The 17,948-nt window shown below is 43.1% G+C and overlaps 1 protein-coding gene across 3 annotated transcripts in view; it reads right to left on the reverse strand.

The window, feature by feature from the left end:
- Positions 1 to 11,044: 11,044 nt before the first annotated feature.
- Positions 11,045 to 17,948, reverse strand: part of mob1a (MOB kinase activator 1A) — a 45,108-nt gene continuing 38,204 nt past the window's right edge. For 2 of the 3 annotated variants that reach the window (XM_034170350.1, XM_034170351.1), the window contains exon 6: positions 11,045 to 14,739. In XM_034170350.1, the coding sequence (XP_034026241.1) occupies positions 14,662 to 14,739 (78 nt within the window). In that variant the 3' untranslated portion in view covers positions 11,045 to 14,661. The remainder of the gene's footprint in view (positions 14,740 to 17,948) is intronic. The other variant, XR_004560755.1, reaches the window with a different exon arrangement.

The raw sequence follows: 17,948 nt of genomic DNA on the forward strand, positions 1-17,948 counted from the left end.
ACCCTTCTTCCACTAATCACACACCAGACTCAGCCAGTGACATTGGTGGTGTCTGGGAATCACAGGGAGGAGATTGTGTTTTATGTAACACCTTCTACCTCCCGAGTGATATTGGGTTTTCCATGGGTGTTAAAACACAATCCCCGGATTGATTGGCCGTCTGGGGTTGTGGTTCAGTGGAGCGAAACCTGTCACCGGGAGTGTTTAGGATCCTTGGTTCCACCCGGTGTGACTGCTAAGGAGGAGGTTTTAGTCCCCCCCAATCTGGCGGCGGTGCCAGCCGAGTACCACGACCTCGTTGACGTCTTCAGCAAGGATCTGGCACTCACGCTGCCCCCGCACCGTCCGTATGATTGTGCCATAGATTTGATACCGGGCGCTGAGTACCCGTCCAGCAGGCTGTACAACCTCTCACGTCCGGAACGCGAATCAATGGAGACCTACATCCGGGACTCGTTAGCTGCCGGGTTGATCCGGAACTCCACCTCCCCGATGGGTGCTGGTTTCTTTTTTGTGGGCAAGAAGGACGGCGGACTCCGTCCATGCATTGATTACAGAGGGCTGAACGAGATCACGGTCCGTAATCGATACCCGTTACCTCTGTTGGATTCAGTGTTCACGCCCCTGCATGGAGCCCAAATTTTCACGAAATTGGATCTTAGGAATGCTTATCAGTGGTTCGGATCCGGGAGGGAGACGAGTGGAAGACGGCATTTAACACCCCGTTAGGTCACTTTGAGTACCTGGTCATGCCGTTCGGCCTCACCAATGCGCCCGCGACGTTCCAAGCATTGGTTAATGACGTCTTGCGGGACTTCCTGCATCGGTTTGTCTTCGTATATCTAGACGATATACTCATTTTTTCTCCGGATCCTGAGACCCATGTTAAGCATATACGTTAGGTCCTACAGCGGTTGTTGGAGAACCGGCTGTTTGTGAAGGGCGAGAAGTGTGAGTTCCACCGCACTTCTTTGTCCTTCTTGGGGTCATAATCTCCTCCAACTCCGTCGCCCCTGATCCGGCCAAGGTTGCGGCGGTGAGAGATTGGCCCCAACCAACGAACCGTAGGAAACTACAACAGTTCCTCGGTTTTTGCAAATTTCTACCGGAGGTTCATCAAGGGCTACAGTCAGGTAGTTAGCCCCCTGACAGCCCTGACCTCCACAAAAGTCCCCTTCACCTGGTCGGATCGGTGCGAAGCCGCGTTTAGGGAGTTGAAACGTCGGTTCTCAACTGCACCAGTTCTGGTGCAGCCCGATCCCAAGCGCCAGTTTGTTGTTGAAGTGGATGCCTCTGACTCAGGGATAGGAGCCGTGCTATCCCAGAGCGGGGAGTCCGACAAGGTTCTCCATCCATGTGCTACTTTTCCCGCAGGTTGACACCAGCTTGAACGGAACTATGACGTCGGCAATCGGGAACTTCTTGCGGTGAAGGAGGCTCTTGAAGAGTGGAGACACCTGTTGGAGGGAGCATCGGTACCATTTACCGTTTTCATGGACCATCGGAACCTGGAAGTACATCCGGACCGCGAAGCGTCTGAACCCCAGGCAAGCCTGCTGGTCGCTGTTCTTCGGGCGGTTTTGACTTCCGGATCACCTACCGCCCCGGGACAAAGAACAACGATCTGATGCCCGTCCCGGGTGGCACGAAGAGGAGGTCAAGACTGAGCTGTCAGACCCCCCTGACACCATCATCCCCGAGTCCACTGTCGTGGCCGCCCTTACCTGGGACGTGGAGAAGACCGTCCGGGAGGCCCTGACACGGAGCCCGGACCCGGGGACCGGTCCGAAGAAACAAACTGTACGTCCCACCAGAGGCCAGGGCTGTGGTCCTTGACTTCGTCACGGTTCCAAGCTCTCCTGTCACCCAAGGGGTGCGAAGAACCGTGGCAGTGGTCCGGCAGCGCTTCTGGTGGGCGTCTATGGAAGCCGACGTCCGGGAGTATGTCCAGGCCTGCGCCAGGGGCAAAGCTGACCATCATAAGGCCCAAGGCCTCCTCCAGCCTGTGCAGTTGCCTCGTCGCCCTGGAATCATATCGGCCTGGACTTTGTCACGGGCTCCCGCCGTCCCAGGGAAACACCACCATCCCTAACGATAGTGGACCGGTTTTCCAAGGGGCCCCTTCGTGGCCCTCCCGAAGCTCCCGACGGCCCCCAGCAGGAGACTGCAGACCTCTGGTCCACCACGTTCGTGAGTCTGCATGGGATTCCATCAGACATTGTCTCGGATCGTGGTCCTCAGTTCTCCCTCCCAGGTCTGGAGGAGTTTCGTGGGGAACTGGGGGCCACCGTCAGTCTCTCGTCTGGGTACCACCCCCAGACGAACGGGCAGGCAGAGCGGACAAACCAGGAACTGGAGAGCAGGCCCTCGGTTTGCGTGACCTCCCGCGCACCCGACGGCCTGGAGTGACCATTGGCCTGGATCGAGTACGCTAATAACAGCCAAGTCTCGCTCTGCCACCGGACTCTCCCCATTTTGAAGTGTGTTTGGGGTACCAGCCCCCATTGTTCCCGCTAGTGGAGGAAGAGGTCGGGGTGCCCTCGGTCCAGGCCCATCTGAGAAGGTGCCGTCGGGTGTGGCATACCGCCCGATCTGCCCTGCTCAAAGCCCGGACGAGGGCCAAGAACCATGCAGACCGCGGCGTGCCAGGCCCTGCGTACCAGCCTGGGCAGGAGGTTTGGCTTTCTACAAAGGACATTCCCCTGCAAGTGGAATCCCAAAAGTTGAAGGGACAGATACATCGGACCTTTCCCTATCCTCAAGGTCCTCAGTCCAGCTGCAGTGAAGCTGAAGCTGCCAGCTTCACTGCGGATCCACCCGGTTTTCCATGTGTCCCACATCAAACCTCTCCACGTGTCACCCCTCTGTGCCCCCGGACCGGCGCCGCCTCCTGCCCGGATCATCGACGGGGAGCCGGCTTGGACCGTGCGCCGGCTCCTGGACGTCCGTCGGAAGGGCCGGGGGTTCCAGTATTTGGTGGACTGGGAGGGGTATGGACCCGAAGAACGCTCCTGGGTGAAGAGGAGCTTCATCCTGGACCCGGCCCTCCTGGCCGACTTCTACCGGCGGCACCCGGCCAAGCCTGGTCGGGCGCCAGGAGGCGCCCGTTGAGGGGGGGGTCCTGTTGTGTGGGCCGCTGAAGAGGAGGTACTGCTGGCCCACCACCATAAGATGGCGCCCTGCTTGAAGTGCGGGCTTCTAGCACGAGAGGGCGTTGGCTTTGCTGGAGGTGACAGCTGTCATCAATCAACACAAGCTGTCACCCATCACCACCACTACAAAGACCGGACTGCAACTCCACCTCCTCGCCGAGAAATCAACTACCATTCAGGTAATTCTCTACTGTATCCTTAAAGAATAATAATCTAATCTCATTTGCAGCCGTTGTCCTGTGGTTGTCGCCTTATCTGGGATTTTGGCGTTTGGTGTGACTGCGACGACTGCGCCTCACACTCCAAACAGATAAGTGGTTAATCAGGAGCTGCACGAGTGTGTAATTTGGAGGTGGAGGTTCTCCCTCCTAACTGTGTACAGATCGTGGACCACTGAGTGTGTGAACTCACACTCATCTGGACTGTCTCTGTTCTCTGCCAGCAGTACCGGGTCTGACTGCTGAAGACAGTGGCCACCTGGGGCGCAGGGCTTGGCGGCTCCGGTGTTCTTCAGCTCCGTTGGTGTTGGAAGCTGTGTGGGAATCCGGCTCTTCTCTCTCCAGGCGTCTTCTATCGTCGAGCCTGCCCACACGTCACCTGGTGTATGATTGACAGTCCACCATATTGTTATTGTCTGTACGTTGTTGTGCGATTCACAACATTAAATTGTTACTTTTTGGCTTATCCATTGTCCGTTCATTAACGCCCCCTGTTGTGGGTCCGTGTCACATCACTTTCACAACCATAACATTATCATTGGAATTCCCCCAGAGTCCTTTATGATGCAGTGAGTATTCTTCATAACTGCTGCTACTGGCATGAAATAGTTTCCCTTCTGCAATTTTATTTTTAAAATGAGCCCGTTATTTTTGTTGCTCAAATTCCACCAGGAGAGATTTTATCTTAAAGGCAGCAGTGTGGTTTACGTTCATTTTCATTGTCCAGACTTCACAGCAGCTGCAGACTGCAGATGTTAACTTCACAATTCTTGGGGTCCAAGCACACAGTGACTGTGTACACATTCTTACTCCCAACTCATCACATTTTTACACTTGTTGCGTGGCCCTTTCATCATGATGGGATGAGTTAGGTACTCCTTTTCAATCATTTAATGACTGGTGGGGGAAAAGGTTTTATTTTTTTGTTTTGAGCATTGCATCGTTTCTCTCTGACAGTGCACAGAACTACCTGCTTCACTTCCGCATCATCAAGGAGTTTAAGCCATCTCACAGTTACAAGTGCACATGCCTGGGAAAGCCTATAGCACTTCTGGGTCAAGGGTCACAGGGCCCAAACAACGGTTTGTTGCAAGCTTAAACATTATAGCTGGAGTTTGCATGTCTGCTTTCTTCTTCACTACTGTTACAATTACCCATGTTTTTGCTCAGTCTCATGTGGCTGAATACCACTTGTCCCTGTATGAAGTTGACGCCGACCGCACGGGACCGCGTAACTAGTTAGCATGCCAGAGTCTCGTTCATTATCAGAATTAACCAGACAAATTGCTCCACCAACAAAGAATGGTGAGAACAAATGCTGACAGGAGCAGTCTATCAATCTGTTAATCTTTTCCGTGTCCAGGCCAGGTGAGGTTTCTCAATGTTGAGTCAGATTAAGCCACAGGCTCCTGGTGGTGCAACTTCCATCTCCCCGCCATCTTCCCGGACGCTGTCCAGTGGGTCATGGGAATAACGCCGCCGGCTCGCTAGTTGGCATTGCTTATGGTCGCAACTACGATGGTATCTGATCATCTTCAAACCTTTGACTTTCGTTCTTGATTAATGAAAACATTCTTGGTCCAACAATTTCACCTCTAGTGGCACAATAGGAATGTTCCCAGGCATCCCTTTTAATCATGGCCCCAGCAAAGAGAAGAAAACCCACAAAATAGAACCGGAGTCCTATTCCATTATTCCTAGCTGGGGTATTCCTGGGGCGACCAGGTCTGCTTTGAACACTCTAATTTTCAAAGTAAACACTTCGGACCACCTTATAACAAATACAATCTAAATGATGTAATGCAGATTGTATTGTCTTTGGAGGTGTGTTCATCATTGCTTCGTTGTTACATTTGATTCTTTATTATAGATACTGAGAGCTTTCACTGTAGTCCTTTGTTCTGTTTCGCTCTAATAAAGTCCTATTTATTACCATTATTAATAAAAAGCATTTTCTTAAAAAAAACAGTATTGAGAATCTTTTTCAGGGCCATTTTATACTTTGTCTGGTACTATAATAGACTATATGCCATCATGTCAAACACCTCAGTGTTCGGGTAGACAGGGCAGAAAAAGGAGAGAAGAGGGGAAAATGGGAAAAAGAGTTAACATGATGACTGATGATAAAAGACAGTGACAGCCAAACAACATGTAACTTGGGTCTCTAGCACAGAAATGTAATTGTAAAATTTTAACTTAAAAATGTCATAATACAAATTATGAATACAATAGTTGTATTGATAACAGTTTTTATTTGGCCGTGGGTTTTGGCTTCATTTGCCTGCTCCAGGCAAGACGATAATGACATGTGAATTTGTATTTGTTGAACTTGTACAGACCAGCTAATTGTCTAAAACGCTTTGTTTCTCCCGAGGTCAGGTCTGTGCTGTTTTGTGTAAGTGCATAAACACAGTAATTGGTGGCTAATTAGCTGTGATGTAGGGTTGAGTGTGACCAAACTTGCTTGTACTAATCAGTCATGGAAGCAGAGTTACTACTACACACTAAAGAAAGTCCCCATCCCCAGTCAAAGTCAACACGGTCCACAGAATTCAAGTGGTGGACACCCCAGTCAAAGGGTCATCTTCAAATTTTCTTTACAAAAACATTATTTTCATTTGTCATTTTGAATTTGTGCCATATTAAAGTATGCCTATGCCAGCTTAATGGTGAGCGCTGTCGCCTCACCTCCTTTCTGTGTGGTTTGCATGTTCTCTCCGGTTTGTGTGGGTTCCCTCCAAGTGCTCCAGCTTCCTCCCAATAAAAAAACATGCCGGTTAGGTGAACTAGAAAGTTTAAAATGACCGCAGGTGAGTGAGAATTTGAATGCGCTTGTTTTTTTGTTTTTTTTTGTAGCCCTGCAATGGACTGGTGGCCTGTCCTGAGATGTACCCCAACTCTTGCACAGTGACTGCTGGGACAGGCTCTAGTTCCACCTTGACCTTTAATTGGAATAAGTGTGTATAGAGAATGAATGAATTGTATGCCTGCTTAATATCATAACAAAAAGGATTAATAAGGATATGGTGAAATCTTGAACAACTGATTAATTTTCTACATATTCATATTTCAAGGAAGGCATCTTGAAAAGTCATGACAGACTTGATCAGTACAGTGGCACATTGTAAAACTTTTTTTTTTTTTTTGCATAATATATTTTGTGGTTTTAATTTTGGTTTCAAAGAAATAATCTTTGATTTTATCAGCTACATTTCTATTTAAAAATCCATCTGCACCTCATTTAATTTTAGTGGTTTAAATCAACCCTGAAATTAAACTGCAAAAGGTTTGACAGTAAACTATAGTCTAAGGTCATAATCATATGGGTTCTCTATATTTCAGTGTTTTAGATGACAAGACATACGTAAGAGATTTGCAAGAGCCGACCTGAAATGGACAACTTACAAACCACAGCAGCGTACCATCAAGTCCCTTTTGGCTCTAAATTCCATGCCATCTGTCCTAAGATTTTTCCAGGAGTGGTCTCTGAACTTCCAGTTTAAAAGAATCTACATCCTCATACTGTGAGGATGTAGACTGCATGTTCAAATATGGTGATAACCCAGAGGACCTATACCCTAATGTTCCATCAACACTAAGACATAGTACTCTAACAGAAATAAAACATTAAAATATTATTTTAACTATACACATATATATATATATATATATATATATATATACATATATATATATATATGACAAAGAAAGAACTTCATTAATCCTGAGCACACTTTAGACTGGCTCACTTCTTTAACAGATTAGGAACAGACAAGAGCAAGCATTAAAAATTACAGACTCATCATAATACTGTAGAACTTTTTTTTTTTTTTTTTTACAGAATATGGTGGATCACAATGGTATTTGAACCTGCTACATCCTCTCAGCAAAACACCACAGCATTTAGCTGTACATTCTTTTAACCGGCAGGTGACCCCAGTGAACACTTGGACAGTGAATCCAGTTTATCTGGAACTTTTTACTGCTGAAACACTTTCATCTGCCTTGGGTTTTGGCTTCATTAACCTGCTCCAGGCAAGACAATGATGACAACTGGTGTCGTTCTGACTTTGTCATAATTAAACATGTAGACCAGCTACCTACCTTCAACACTATGTCTCCCAGGTCAGATCTGGGAGCATGTACTGTAGTGTCATGTGTTACAGTGTCACAGCATCCACTACCCTACAGAACCACACCTCTGGTTAGCAAACACCCAGGCTGACAACTGGCCTGTCTGCAACCTACAAGAGAACTATTCTATCTGCTGGAGAAAGGTCATAGATATGAGGGGCAATTGAGAGAAGTTTTGAGCTTGACCCAAGGACAAGTAGGATGTGGTTCTCCATTTTTTTTTTTTTTTGCATTCTCAGGAACCAACATTTCTCAAGAATATGTGAAGTTTTGAATCACTGGGTGCAATGTTGAGAAATGTTGGTTTCTGAGAATGCAAAAGTAGGAAAACCACACCCTACGTTTTCTGGGTCAGGCTCAAAACTTCTCAGTCATCCCTTGTACATGAGTGTCCTCTTGGCCTTTTCCAGTTGCTGGGGTTCTTAAGGCCTGAAGCACCAGTGTGCTGGACCATGGGCAGGGAAGGATAATGTCCTTTCAGACTCACTCATTTTTTTTTTTTTTTTAGAACTGCCTATTCCAGACATTATGGGCCATAACCAGCCTATGCAGTTAATGTGAGTGCTGTACAGAGGCAGAAACTGCCGTTGGTGAGGAAAAGTTGAGGGATTTTGACTGTACAAATGTGCTGTGATCTTTTGAAAAATCAACAGATACCCTGATGGGAGCACTTGAGAATCTGAGGAATTACAGTTACTGCGTTTGCAGTTATCCAAGATCAACACCAAGATCCAGGCTTTTAATAACTTCCTTTATGCAGCCATCAAAAGCATATCTGTATGTGATGAATGTGTTGGACTTGTAGAGATTGGCCTCTGCATTTGGTGAAGTTTCTGTAATGAAGTGGGTCTATTCAATTAACTTGGCAGTGACATTTATGTCTCTGGGTCCTCAGTCTTTGATGTTGGGGAAAGTTGAGGTAAGAGCTGTTGGAGTCATGAGGCTGCTGGACAGAGGTGTTTGGAAATGCCAATATCTTCCTCTGGAGTCTTTCATGTCCTAGTGCTACACGTCTTAATGTATGGTTGTGAGACTTGAAAGGTAACCAGTAACATCAAGTCATGACTGTTGTGTGGGCTGCCCGAAGAGGAGGTACTGCTGGCCCACCACCAGAGGGCGCCCTGCCTGAAGGGGGGCTTCAGGCACCAGAGGGCGCAGTCGCCGCCAGGAACTGGAATTGACAGCTGTCACTCATCACCTTCACCACACCTCACCCATAAAGGCCGGGAGAAGACACCACATCTCTGCCGAGAAATCGTCTAAACCATTCAGGTAGACACTCAGCCATATTATTGACTCCGCTAAATTGTGACGTCTTTCACATCTGTGCTGGTAGCTATTGTACTTTTTGAGTTTGCAGCTTCTCCACTGACTGCCGAGTTGGAGGGAGTGGTAAGAGTTGGCGTTCTCCACTCTTCACTCTTACACTTGTTTAGTGGAGTCTGCACGGATAACCGGAGGAAGTAGTGAGATAAGGAGGTGGTGTTTTCTCCCTCCACCAGGAATAATCTGCTGACTGTTTTACTGGGTGTGTGCACACACACCCACTCTTGACTGTTTCTGTTTCCTGCCAGCAGTATCCGATCTGACAGCTGGAGACGGTGGCCACCTGGGGACTCAGGACTTGGCGGCTCCGGAGTGTTCCAGATCCGTTGGCGGTGGAAATCGTGTGGGTCCCGACTCTTCTCTGGACGGGCGTCTCCTATCCTCGAGCCTGCCCACACGACACCAACTTTATAATTGACCGTAGTATTGAATTGTATCTGTATCCGTTGTGCACATTTCACAACATTAAATTGTTACTTCGTATTTCCATTGACCATTCATTTACGCCCCGTGTTGTGGGTCCGTGTCATCACACTTTTCACAACTATGACTACTGTAGATGTCTTTGGTACCAGGTTTGTTTGGGGGATCCTTGGACAATGCTGGAATGGCTGTGTCAAATGAGCAGTTACTTAGGGAGACTAACATGTGGACCATCACTTGCATTGCGAGGGATTTGTCAACTACGACATTTTGGCAATGTGGCACATTTCTATACGCATCATCCAGCACATGGGTGCTTCAGTGTTTTCAGTGAGGTTCCCAGCAGCTGGAGGTCAAAGAGATGTCCATGTTCCTCCTGGCTGTGCCAGATAGATGTTACCATCAAGAGGTGGAGACAGCACTGTGGCATAGTACTTGCAACATGTACCACACCATTTATATTTCTTAATGAGCTAAATTTAGTCCAGCCACATTAAGTGATATAGAAATGTTCATTATCCAACCCCTGACTGGCTGCAAAAGAAGTACAAGGGGCGATTTAGGAGTTTTGAACCTGACCCAGTAAAAGCAGGGCATGGTTCTCTATCTTTTGCATTCTGAGAAACTAATATTTCTCAAGAATGTGTGAAATTTTGACTCACTGGGTGCAATGTTGAGAAATGTTGGTTTCTGAGAATACAAAAGATTGAGAACCACACTGTACTTTTTTCTGGGCCAGACTCAAAACTTCTCAATTGTCCTTTAGGCTTTTCCCCACCTCAGGGTGACCACAGCAGATCAGAGATGGATCTGCATGTTGATTTGACACAGGTTTTATGCCAGATATCCTTCCTGACACAACTCCACATTACATGTGGTACTTGGCAGGGGTGGTCTTAAAGGGGCAACCTGTTCTTGAAACAAGCATACTTAACCATTTTCCGCCATGCCTTCTCATTGGCTGTCAAAGTGATGATTTGCAATCAAAATAATCCTCATGAGTTTGTCCACCATTATGGGCTTTGGAAATGGGATCACTGTATACAAATGGCCGTAATTCCTAAATGGTTAATGCGATTAAAAAAAAACAACAAAAAAACAAAAAAAACAAAAACAAACAAATCTCTTGAATTAAAAGCATTAAAACATTTCAACTCCATTGTGGTGACATACACAAAAAAGACAAAAAAATTAGCATTATCCAATTATTGAAAGACCTATTTATTAGTTGAATGCATAGAGAGAAAAGTCAACCAGACTACAAAACACTGCTTTTCATGTAAATGTTTGCATCTGAATAATAAAGGGACAAGAATAAAATAAAATAAAATAAAGCCTAAATCTGTTTTCTGTAATACAAAACTAATCAAGAAAAGTTTAAACTTGAAAATTACAAGTCCATTCACACCAAATTGACCCTTTTCCTGATTAATCAAACTTCATTTATGTCATTTTTTCCATCCACATCTTACTTTGGTTTGTACAAGAAAGACAACTGATATGATTTTTTTTTTCTTAATAAATGATACAATCCTGCTTGTGGAGTCAGCAGCACAGGTCAGCTCAGCCTCTAAATGGGCCTTTGAATCCTGAGAAAGCTTTGTCCACCATAGGCCCGATTAGTCACACGTGTGACCACATGATCACAAGTTACTGTCTGCCAACTTCTGATTGGCTAATAGGTAATTAATTAGCTGAGGGCAGAGCAGGGACAGGCAGAACATATGAATAAGATTTCACTGGACTGAGAAGCCATTAACCAAAGATCACAAATGAAAATCAAAACAGCAATGTCATTTCAGTGGTTTTAATCTACCAATACTATTCTAACAGTTTTTTTTTTTTTTTTTTTGGTAAGGCACAGTTTTGTTCAGATAAAACACTGATCTTATTTACAGCAAATGTTTGGACACATCTTCTCCTGGTAAAAAAGTTTCAAAGCCCTTGTTGCTTATTAATTCTAAAACTAAAGCCTACAATTGATTTATGAAATGTAACTCCATACAAACACTTTAAAACAGACTTGAAAGAAATAAAACACAAATATCAAAATAATGTGGTCTTGTAAAACTGACAACAGATCTGTGCCTGACTTCTTTGCATATGACTAATTACCAACCAACCAAAAAAAAAAAAAAAAAAATCACGAAGAACGAAAACATTATTTTACATAGCATGGTTCCAGGTACAGTGTCTATATACTGTAAGGTTCATGGATCTATGGAAAGACATCCACATACCTCCACCAACATAACAGGTCGCTAACAAAATTAGAATTATCCCCCGCACCCCCCCCCCCCCCCCCAAACCATGGTCACCAAAGTGCTTTGTGGTGACTTTTTATAATCTTGCACACTACATAAATAAATTTAACAGAATTAACCTTAGTATGATTCATAGATTATTGTGATGGAGGGAACATATGGTACTCTTGCACCTCAAAGTGACAACAAATCTCTACAACACCATCTGCATTAAATACAGCTGTTAATAAGAACATGAACTCTAAGCTTCAGTCTTCCATGTGCCTACTGGAAACCTCAAGCGTAGATTTTATGTCTTGTTTCAAACAATAACTCCAGCTAAAGCTGTGACTTGTGAAGTGACAAACAATTCAGTATCTTCAGTCATAGTTTAAACACCTTCAGAGTTGTCATTCAGGTCTTCCCTCGCTATTCTACTGCAGTCACACTCAGTTTTTAGAAAATGTGGTATGAATGGTTTTTCTGCTACTGGATGTCACACTGACACCAGACTTCAGAAAGCAAACAAAGCTTCCCTTCTTGGCCTTCATACCTCTCTCCTCCACCCTCGGCACTGAACATAATGATCAGCAGTTGGACTCAAAACAGTTGTAAACGCTTTATATGTGGGAAACGTGAGCTGTATGTGGAGTCCAACCACGTTCTTGGTCAGAGGCATTTTTAGCCTCCCAATGTAATTTTTGCAAGTATTTCTGGATAGTCTTTGCCATCTTGTGTTATTTGCACTAAACATACAAACATGGCAAGAGTGAGAATGTAAATTGAGGACAAAGAAGCTCAGACCACAAAGGGAGTGCTGCTTCAGGCTCGGCCAGGACACCATTAAACATCTAAATATTTTCATGGATAATACTTTGTGACAACTTTATTAAGGTGTAAAATATAATTCATAACACCTTTAAGGATGTACTGCTTGAATAAGATCTACCACACTGTACCACAGTGTTCCCATTTCATAAAGATTACTGTGACCTGACTCAAATTGACTTGGAAAAGCACCCCCCACCCCCATGCTACCCTCCCACTCATCTCAAGCTCAGCAACCGCACAAGTGATGCAGCGTCATATTAAAGGATGAGAGTATCTCTGCCTGCTATTTTACATTCATTTTCATCTATGCTGTGGCAATTTGTTGTCACTTTTGCTTTAAATTTTAAAAGTGTTTTTTCTGTGTCAAGTAGCCTGGTATGTTTAACCTTTTAGCAAAAAAAATAACAACAATGAAAAGCTAAAGTATGCTTTGTACAGGGACTGTGTCTTTGTATTGCATGAAAACACCCTCCCTTAAAAACTGGTACATGAGAAAATGTAATTAGTTGCATTTGTTGGTTCATGGAGAGCATTATGCAATTTGCCAGTTTTGTCGATTGATTACATTATCCATGATTGTCTGATGTGAATTCTGTGTCTAGCATAAAGTACAAGACAAGCAAAGTCTCTTGATCAAAGCCTGCCAAATGAACCTTACAAAATGTAAGGGAAGAAAATCCAACCTGCATCACTTTGTGAAATGTTTGCTCACAGGCTCGCACGCACACACGCACGCACGCACACAGCCCCGCTGTCTTAGCCAGAATTAAACACAGGAAAAACTTGGTAACTATATATGCAACAATAATAAATCTATATATAAAATAGATATATATACACAAACGACTCATTCTTAGGCATGGGGGAAATAGCTATTATTCAGCTCTGCACTCAATTTGGGGGTGAGGGGTGACTAACAGTGAAGTAACAATTATCCAGAGTGAGACAAATAACACTGGTCAACATGATTTCTCTTGCATGGAGTTTTTCCAATGGATTCTGGGAAATTCGGGGGCACTGAATCAGAATCTGGTGTTAGTTTTTGCTAATCACATCACATTTTTGAGATATGAAAACATATTTCACCTATCAAGCACTGAAGCAAAACCTGCAGTCTTGCACACCTATTTGGCGCCATAAATGATATTACGGCTCTTTGTTCACATTTCGCAAACCTGGTTTCAAAACTATGCTTCTGAAGCTGCTTTTGTGCATGATTAGTGGTGTCAAACTCGTGAGTGAATGAGCAACCTTTGCATAATCCATCAATACGGAACATACCGATTGCAAAAAAACATGATGTGATAGAGGAAATCTAAGCTCAGATTGGGATTCAGCACCCCAAAATTACCCCAAATCAGTTCTCAAAGTCCATGCAAGAATATTTTTTTTTGACCAGTGCAATTAACCCAAAACTTAATTCACTAAGACGACAGCAAAACAAATTCACAAGACTGCATTTCCCAGTCACATGCATTTTTGTTTTTTCTATAAAACCAATTCCAAAACAGATTAAAAGCATCACATCTATAATTTTGAAAAACATGCCTGAATTTAAAAAAAAATCTTTACCAGGCGCATAAGCTAACAAATTCAACTATTCAATCATATGCAAAAAAATAAAATAAAAACTCAGCCAAAAAAAGGCAATCTTATAATTGCCATGAAACTACAGAAATGCACTTGGAGTGTTTTTTTTTTTTTGGGGGGGGGGGGGGGGGGCACACCAACAGGGGGATCTCATGCTCCTCTCTTAATAAGCAAAATGTCATCATAGTCTGTTCTAAATTAGTTGAACCCACATGTAAAAACAAAATATTATAAAAGCTGAATATCAGATATATGAGCAGCTACAGACCAAAACCCAGCTAATGCAGTAAAGCCACATACTGTATTATTGCACGCCTGCACCATAACCTGAAAAGTTGTTCAACAAAATCTTGGATTGGGGCTTGTAGTCAATTAACACAACAGCAAACTAAATTTCTTATCCATGACGAAAAAGGAAAATGCTCAAACTATACAGCAACTTTTACATGCGGAGGGAAATATGTTTTTTTCTTAACTTCCAAATGTTCTTGGTCCAATGAAATTCAACCACAGTTTTGTGAAACAATATCCAAGCACACTAGATATCTCATCTCGTGTGATGAAAATGGTTTAAAATGGCTCAACAAAAGACAAGGGATGAAAGGAAAAGTACAGCACAAAAAATTGGTGACAAATGAAAAACAAGGCACAAATTTTAAAGTTTGAGACATGAAGTAAGAGGTAGCAGTCAGAGCGTGACAAGGGGAGAAACCAAACGTTGAATGTAGAAATGTGATCATATATCTATCTGTCCTTGGATCCGAGCTTCTCAATTAAGTCCTGCAGAGGGGCAAGTTCTCGTCGGTCAATGAGGTTGAACTCCTACAAGACAAACACATGGGAAATTTAAATACCTGAAAAATTTATTAGGACCAGAGCTTTAATGACAACCTTTTGCTAATATACCATATGAATAGAAATGTATTGTGTAAAGTCTGTCACCAAGTTCATTCGGAACTCAACACCACGACTAAACCTCTGGTGTACCAAATGATTTAAACTGCAAACTTAAAGTGCAACTGACTTTTTTGGTCACTGATACACATTAATAGTGATAGCTTGATAGTATGCATTTTTTGCTGCTGAGAAAAAAAATTGAATGACCGAGGTGTGATTGTAGCACACATTATTTTGGTAAAATATTACCCATGTAGCAGTACTGCTTGGCCTTGCAAGGCAAAAATACAGCTGAAATGCATGATCTTTGTGTGATGTCGCTGTACTGGCCTCAAGCCACTCAGTACAGGCAAACAATGACACACCCACAAGCAACTCTGAAGAAAACTATGGCAACGTAATTCTGTCATTGTCTGAAAGCTCGTATGAGACAGACACTTCAGAAACTAACAGAGAAGACAAAGTTGGTGATCAGCCTGACGGGTTTGACCCAAATTAATTTGAAGCAGATGATAAAGGGAGGGGACATAAAAGCCTTGCAGGTCAAAAGTTTGGACACACTTTCCCATTTAATGGGAAAGTGTGTCCAAAGGTTTGACTAGTATAGTATGTCAGGATTATTATGTGCCTGAGCCCAACACTTTATTTATTATCTGCTTGTAACTGCTGAAAACACCCAGAATCTTCTCTTAGTTGACACGTCTATAAGGCAGGGGGTGCACATGTGTGTAAGTGGCAATAACTAGAAATTTGATATTATGCTTTGTGATGATGAAAAGTGAATCTAGTAGAAAAGATGTGTCTGCATCCAACCTCAATCATTCACCCACCTCGAACCGAACACGCACACACCAACACCACCACCAACAACAGTGGAGCAGTGCCTTCATTTCATCAGTAATGAAATGAAGGCCTGTCTCAAAGTTGTGGGGAGAGAACCCTGTTCCAATGATGCCTCAAATAATAAATGATGTACAGAGAAGGACTTACCTGTCCTTTTCCTCTGTGCGTCTGGGACGTTTTGCTGACATTTCATTGTAATTCTAAGGCCGCACATTTTTCCCTACTTTGAAAGAACACCAACCAGTGGTTCCGGCTTTATCAGACCTTTTCAGGTCACATTTATTCCCATTGCAGGCATGAACCCTTCCTAAGAAAACTGTGCTCCAGATATAAATGCATTTTGTAGCTGTCCTCTTTCCATTGAGTCATCTGCACAGATTTCTCCCACGCTTAATGTCTTTTGTGTAACATTTTTAATTTTTTTCAACAAAAGACAAAACACTAGCACATCATTTTCAAAACTACATGCGCAGTTAAAGTAAAATCAAATATGTGCTACAACCCGAACATTCATGAACATCCAATCCCAACATACTAATCATAGGCTATATGAAATAATAAATAAACAAGAGCAATCAGAGATTTCTGAAACCCACCAATCTGGATCACATCCAAAATTTAATTGAGACTTCCATCCCCTAATATCTATCTGTGGTGCAAATTTGGCGAGAATCTGTGAAGTAGCTTTGAAGGAATCCCTCAAAGCCTATATAAAGTGAAATCTTGATCCGAATCAATTCAGATCACCTCCAAAATTTAATGGAGTCTTTCATGGCCTAATATGTATCTGTGGTGAAACTTTGGTGAGAATCCATGAAGTAGTTTTGACGTAATCTTTCAAAGACAATATAAAATGAAACTTGATCCAGAATCCAGATCACCTCCAAAATTTAATGGTGTCTTCTATGGCCTAATACGTATACATGGTGAAAATTTGGTGAGAATCTGTGAAGTAGTTTTGACGTAATCCTTCAAAGCGTATATAAAGAGAAATCTTGATCCAGAATCCAGAGTCCGCTCTGGATCACCTCCGAAATTTAACGGAGTCTTCCATGGCCTAATATGCATCTGTGTTAAAAATTTTGTCAAAATCCGTGAAGTAGTTTTGACGAAATCTTTCAAAGCGTATATAATGTGAAACTTGATTCAGAATCCAGATCTGGATCATGTTTCACATTATATATGCTTTGAAGGAACTACTTCACAGATTTTGACGAAATCCAGAATCCAGATCTGGATCTGGATAACCTCCAAAATTCAGTGGAATCTTCTATGCCCTAATATCTCTCTGTGTTGAAATTTGGTGAGAATCCATGAAGTAGTTTTGACATAATCCTTTAAAGCGTATATATGAAATGTTGATCCAGAATCCGGATTTGGATCATCTCCAAAATTTAATGGAGTCTTCCATGGCCTAATATATGTCCATGGTGAAAATGTGGGGAAAATCCATGGAGTAGCTTTGACGTAATAATTCAAAGCCTACATAATATGAATCTTGATCCAGAATCCAGATCTGGATCACCTCCAAAATTCAGTGGAGTTTTCCATGTCCTAATATCTGTGTTGAAATTTGGTGAGAATCCATGAAGTAGTTTTGACGTAATACTTCAAAGGCTATATAAAATGTGGATGTGAAACCAGATCCAGATCACCTCCAAAATTTAATGGAGTCTTCCATGGCCTAATATGTATCTGTATTAAAATTTCCGTCAAAATCTGTGTGGCAGTTTTGACATAATCCTGCTAACAGTAATCCTTCAAAGTGTATATAAAGTGAAACTTGATCCAGAATTTGGATCAAGATTCAGTGGTATACGAATAGAGGAGGGTTTTGTTCAAAAGAAGACCTGAAAGTTCAGCTACAATTTCTCAGAAGGTACATCTGAGATGCAAGCCTAGATTTAATGTTTTGGTGAAAGAAAACCCTACTCTATACCACTTCATCATGAAGCTGTATAACGGGATACAGAATGTAAAACATGCATTATGCACAATTTCTCCAATCACAGCCACAGAAGCCTGTAACTTCTTCTGGGTTGTCTGGGTGTCTTTCCTCACTCTTCTCCTTCTTGCACAGTCACTCAGTTTATAAGAACTGTGTACACAGATTTACCATAGAGTGCCGTACTGTTTCTTCATAACTGATGTAAATGAAATTCAAGACATATTCCATCCCCTGAATTGTCTGAAGAAAACTGCCAATTACACTGATTATTTTCAGGTATTATAACAAAGGGGCCGATTACTTCTGAAACCCATAATCTTGGCTTTTATATTTTTAATTAATT

The sequence above is a fragment of the Thalassophryne amazonica genome, chromosome 5 (assembly GCF_902500255.1).
Source record: "Thalassophryne amazonica chromosome 5, fThaAma1.1, whole genome shotgun sequence".
Taxonomy (NCBI): domain Eukaryota; kingdom Metazoa; phylum Chordata; class Actinopteri; order Batrachoidiformes; family Batrachoididae; genus Thalassophryne; species Thalassophryne amazonica.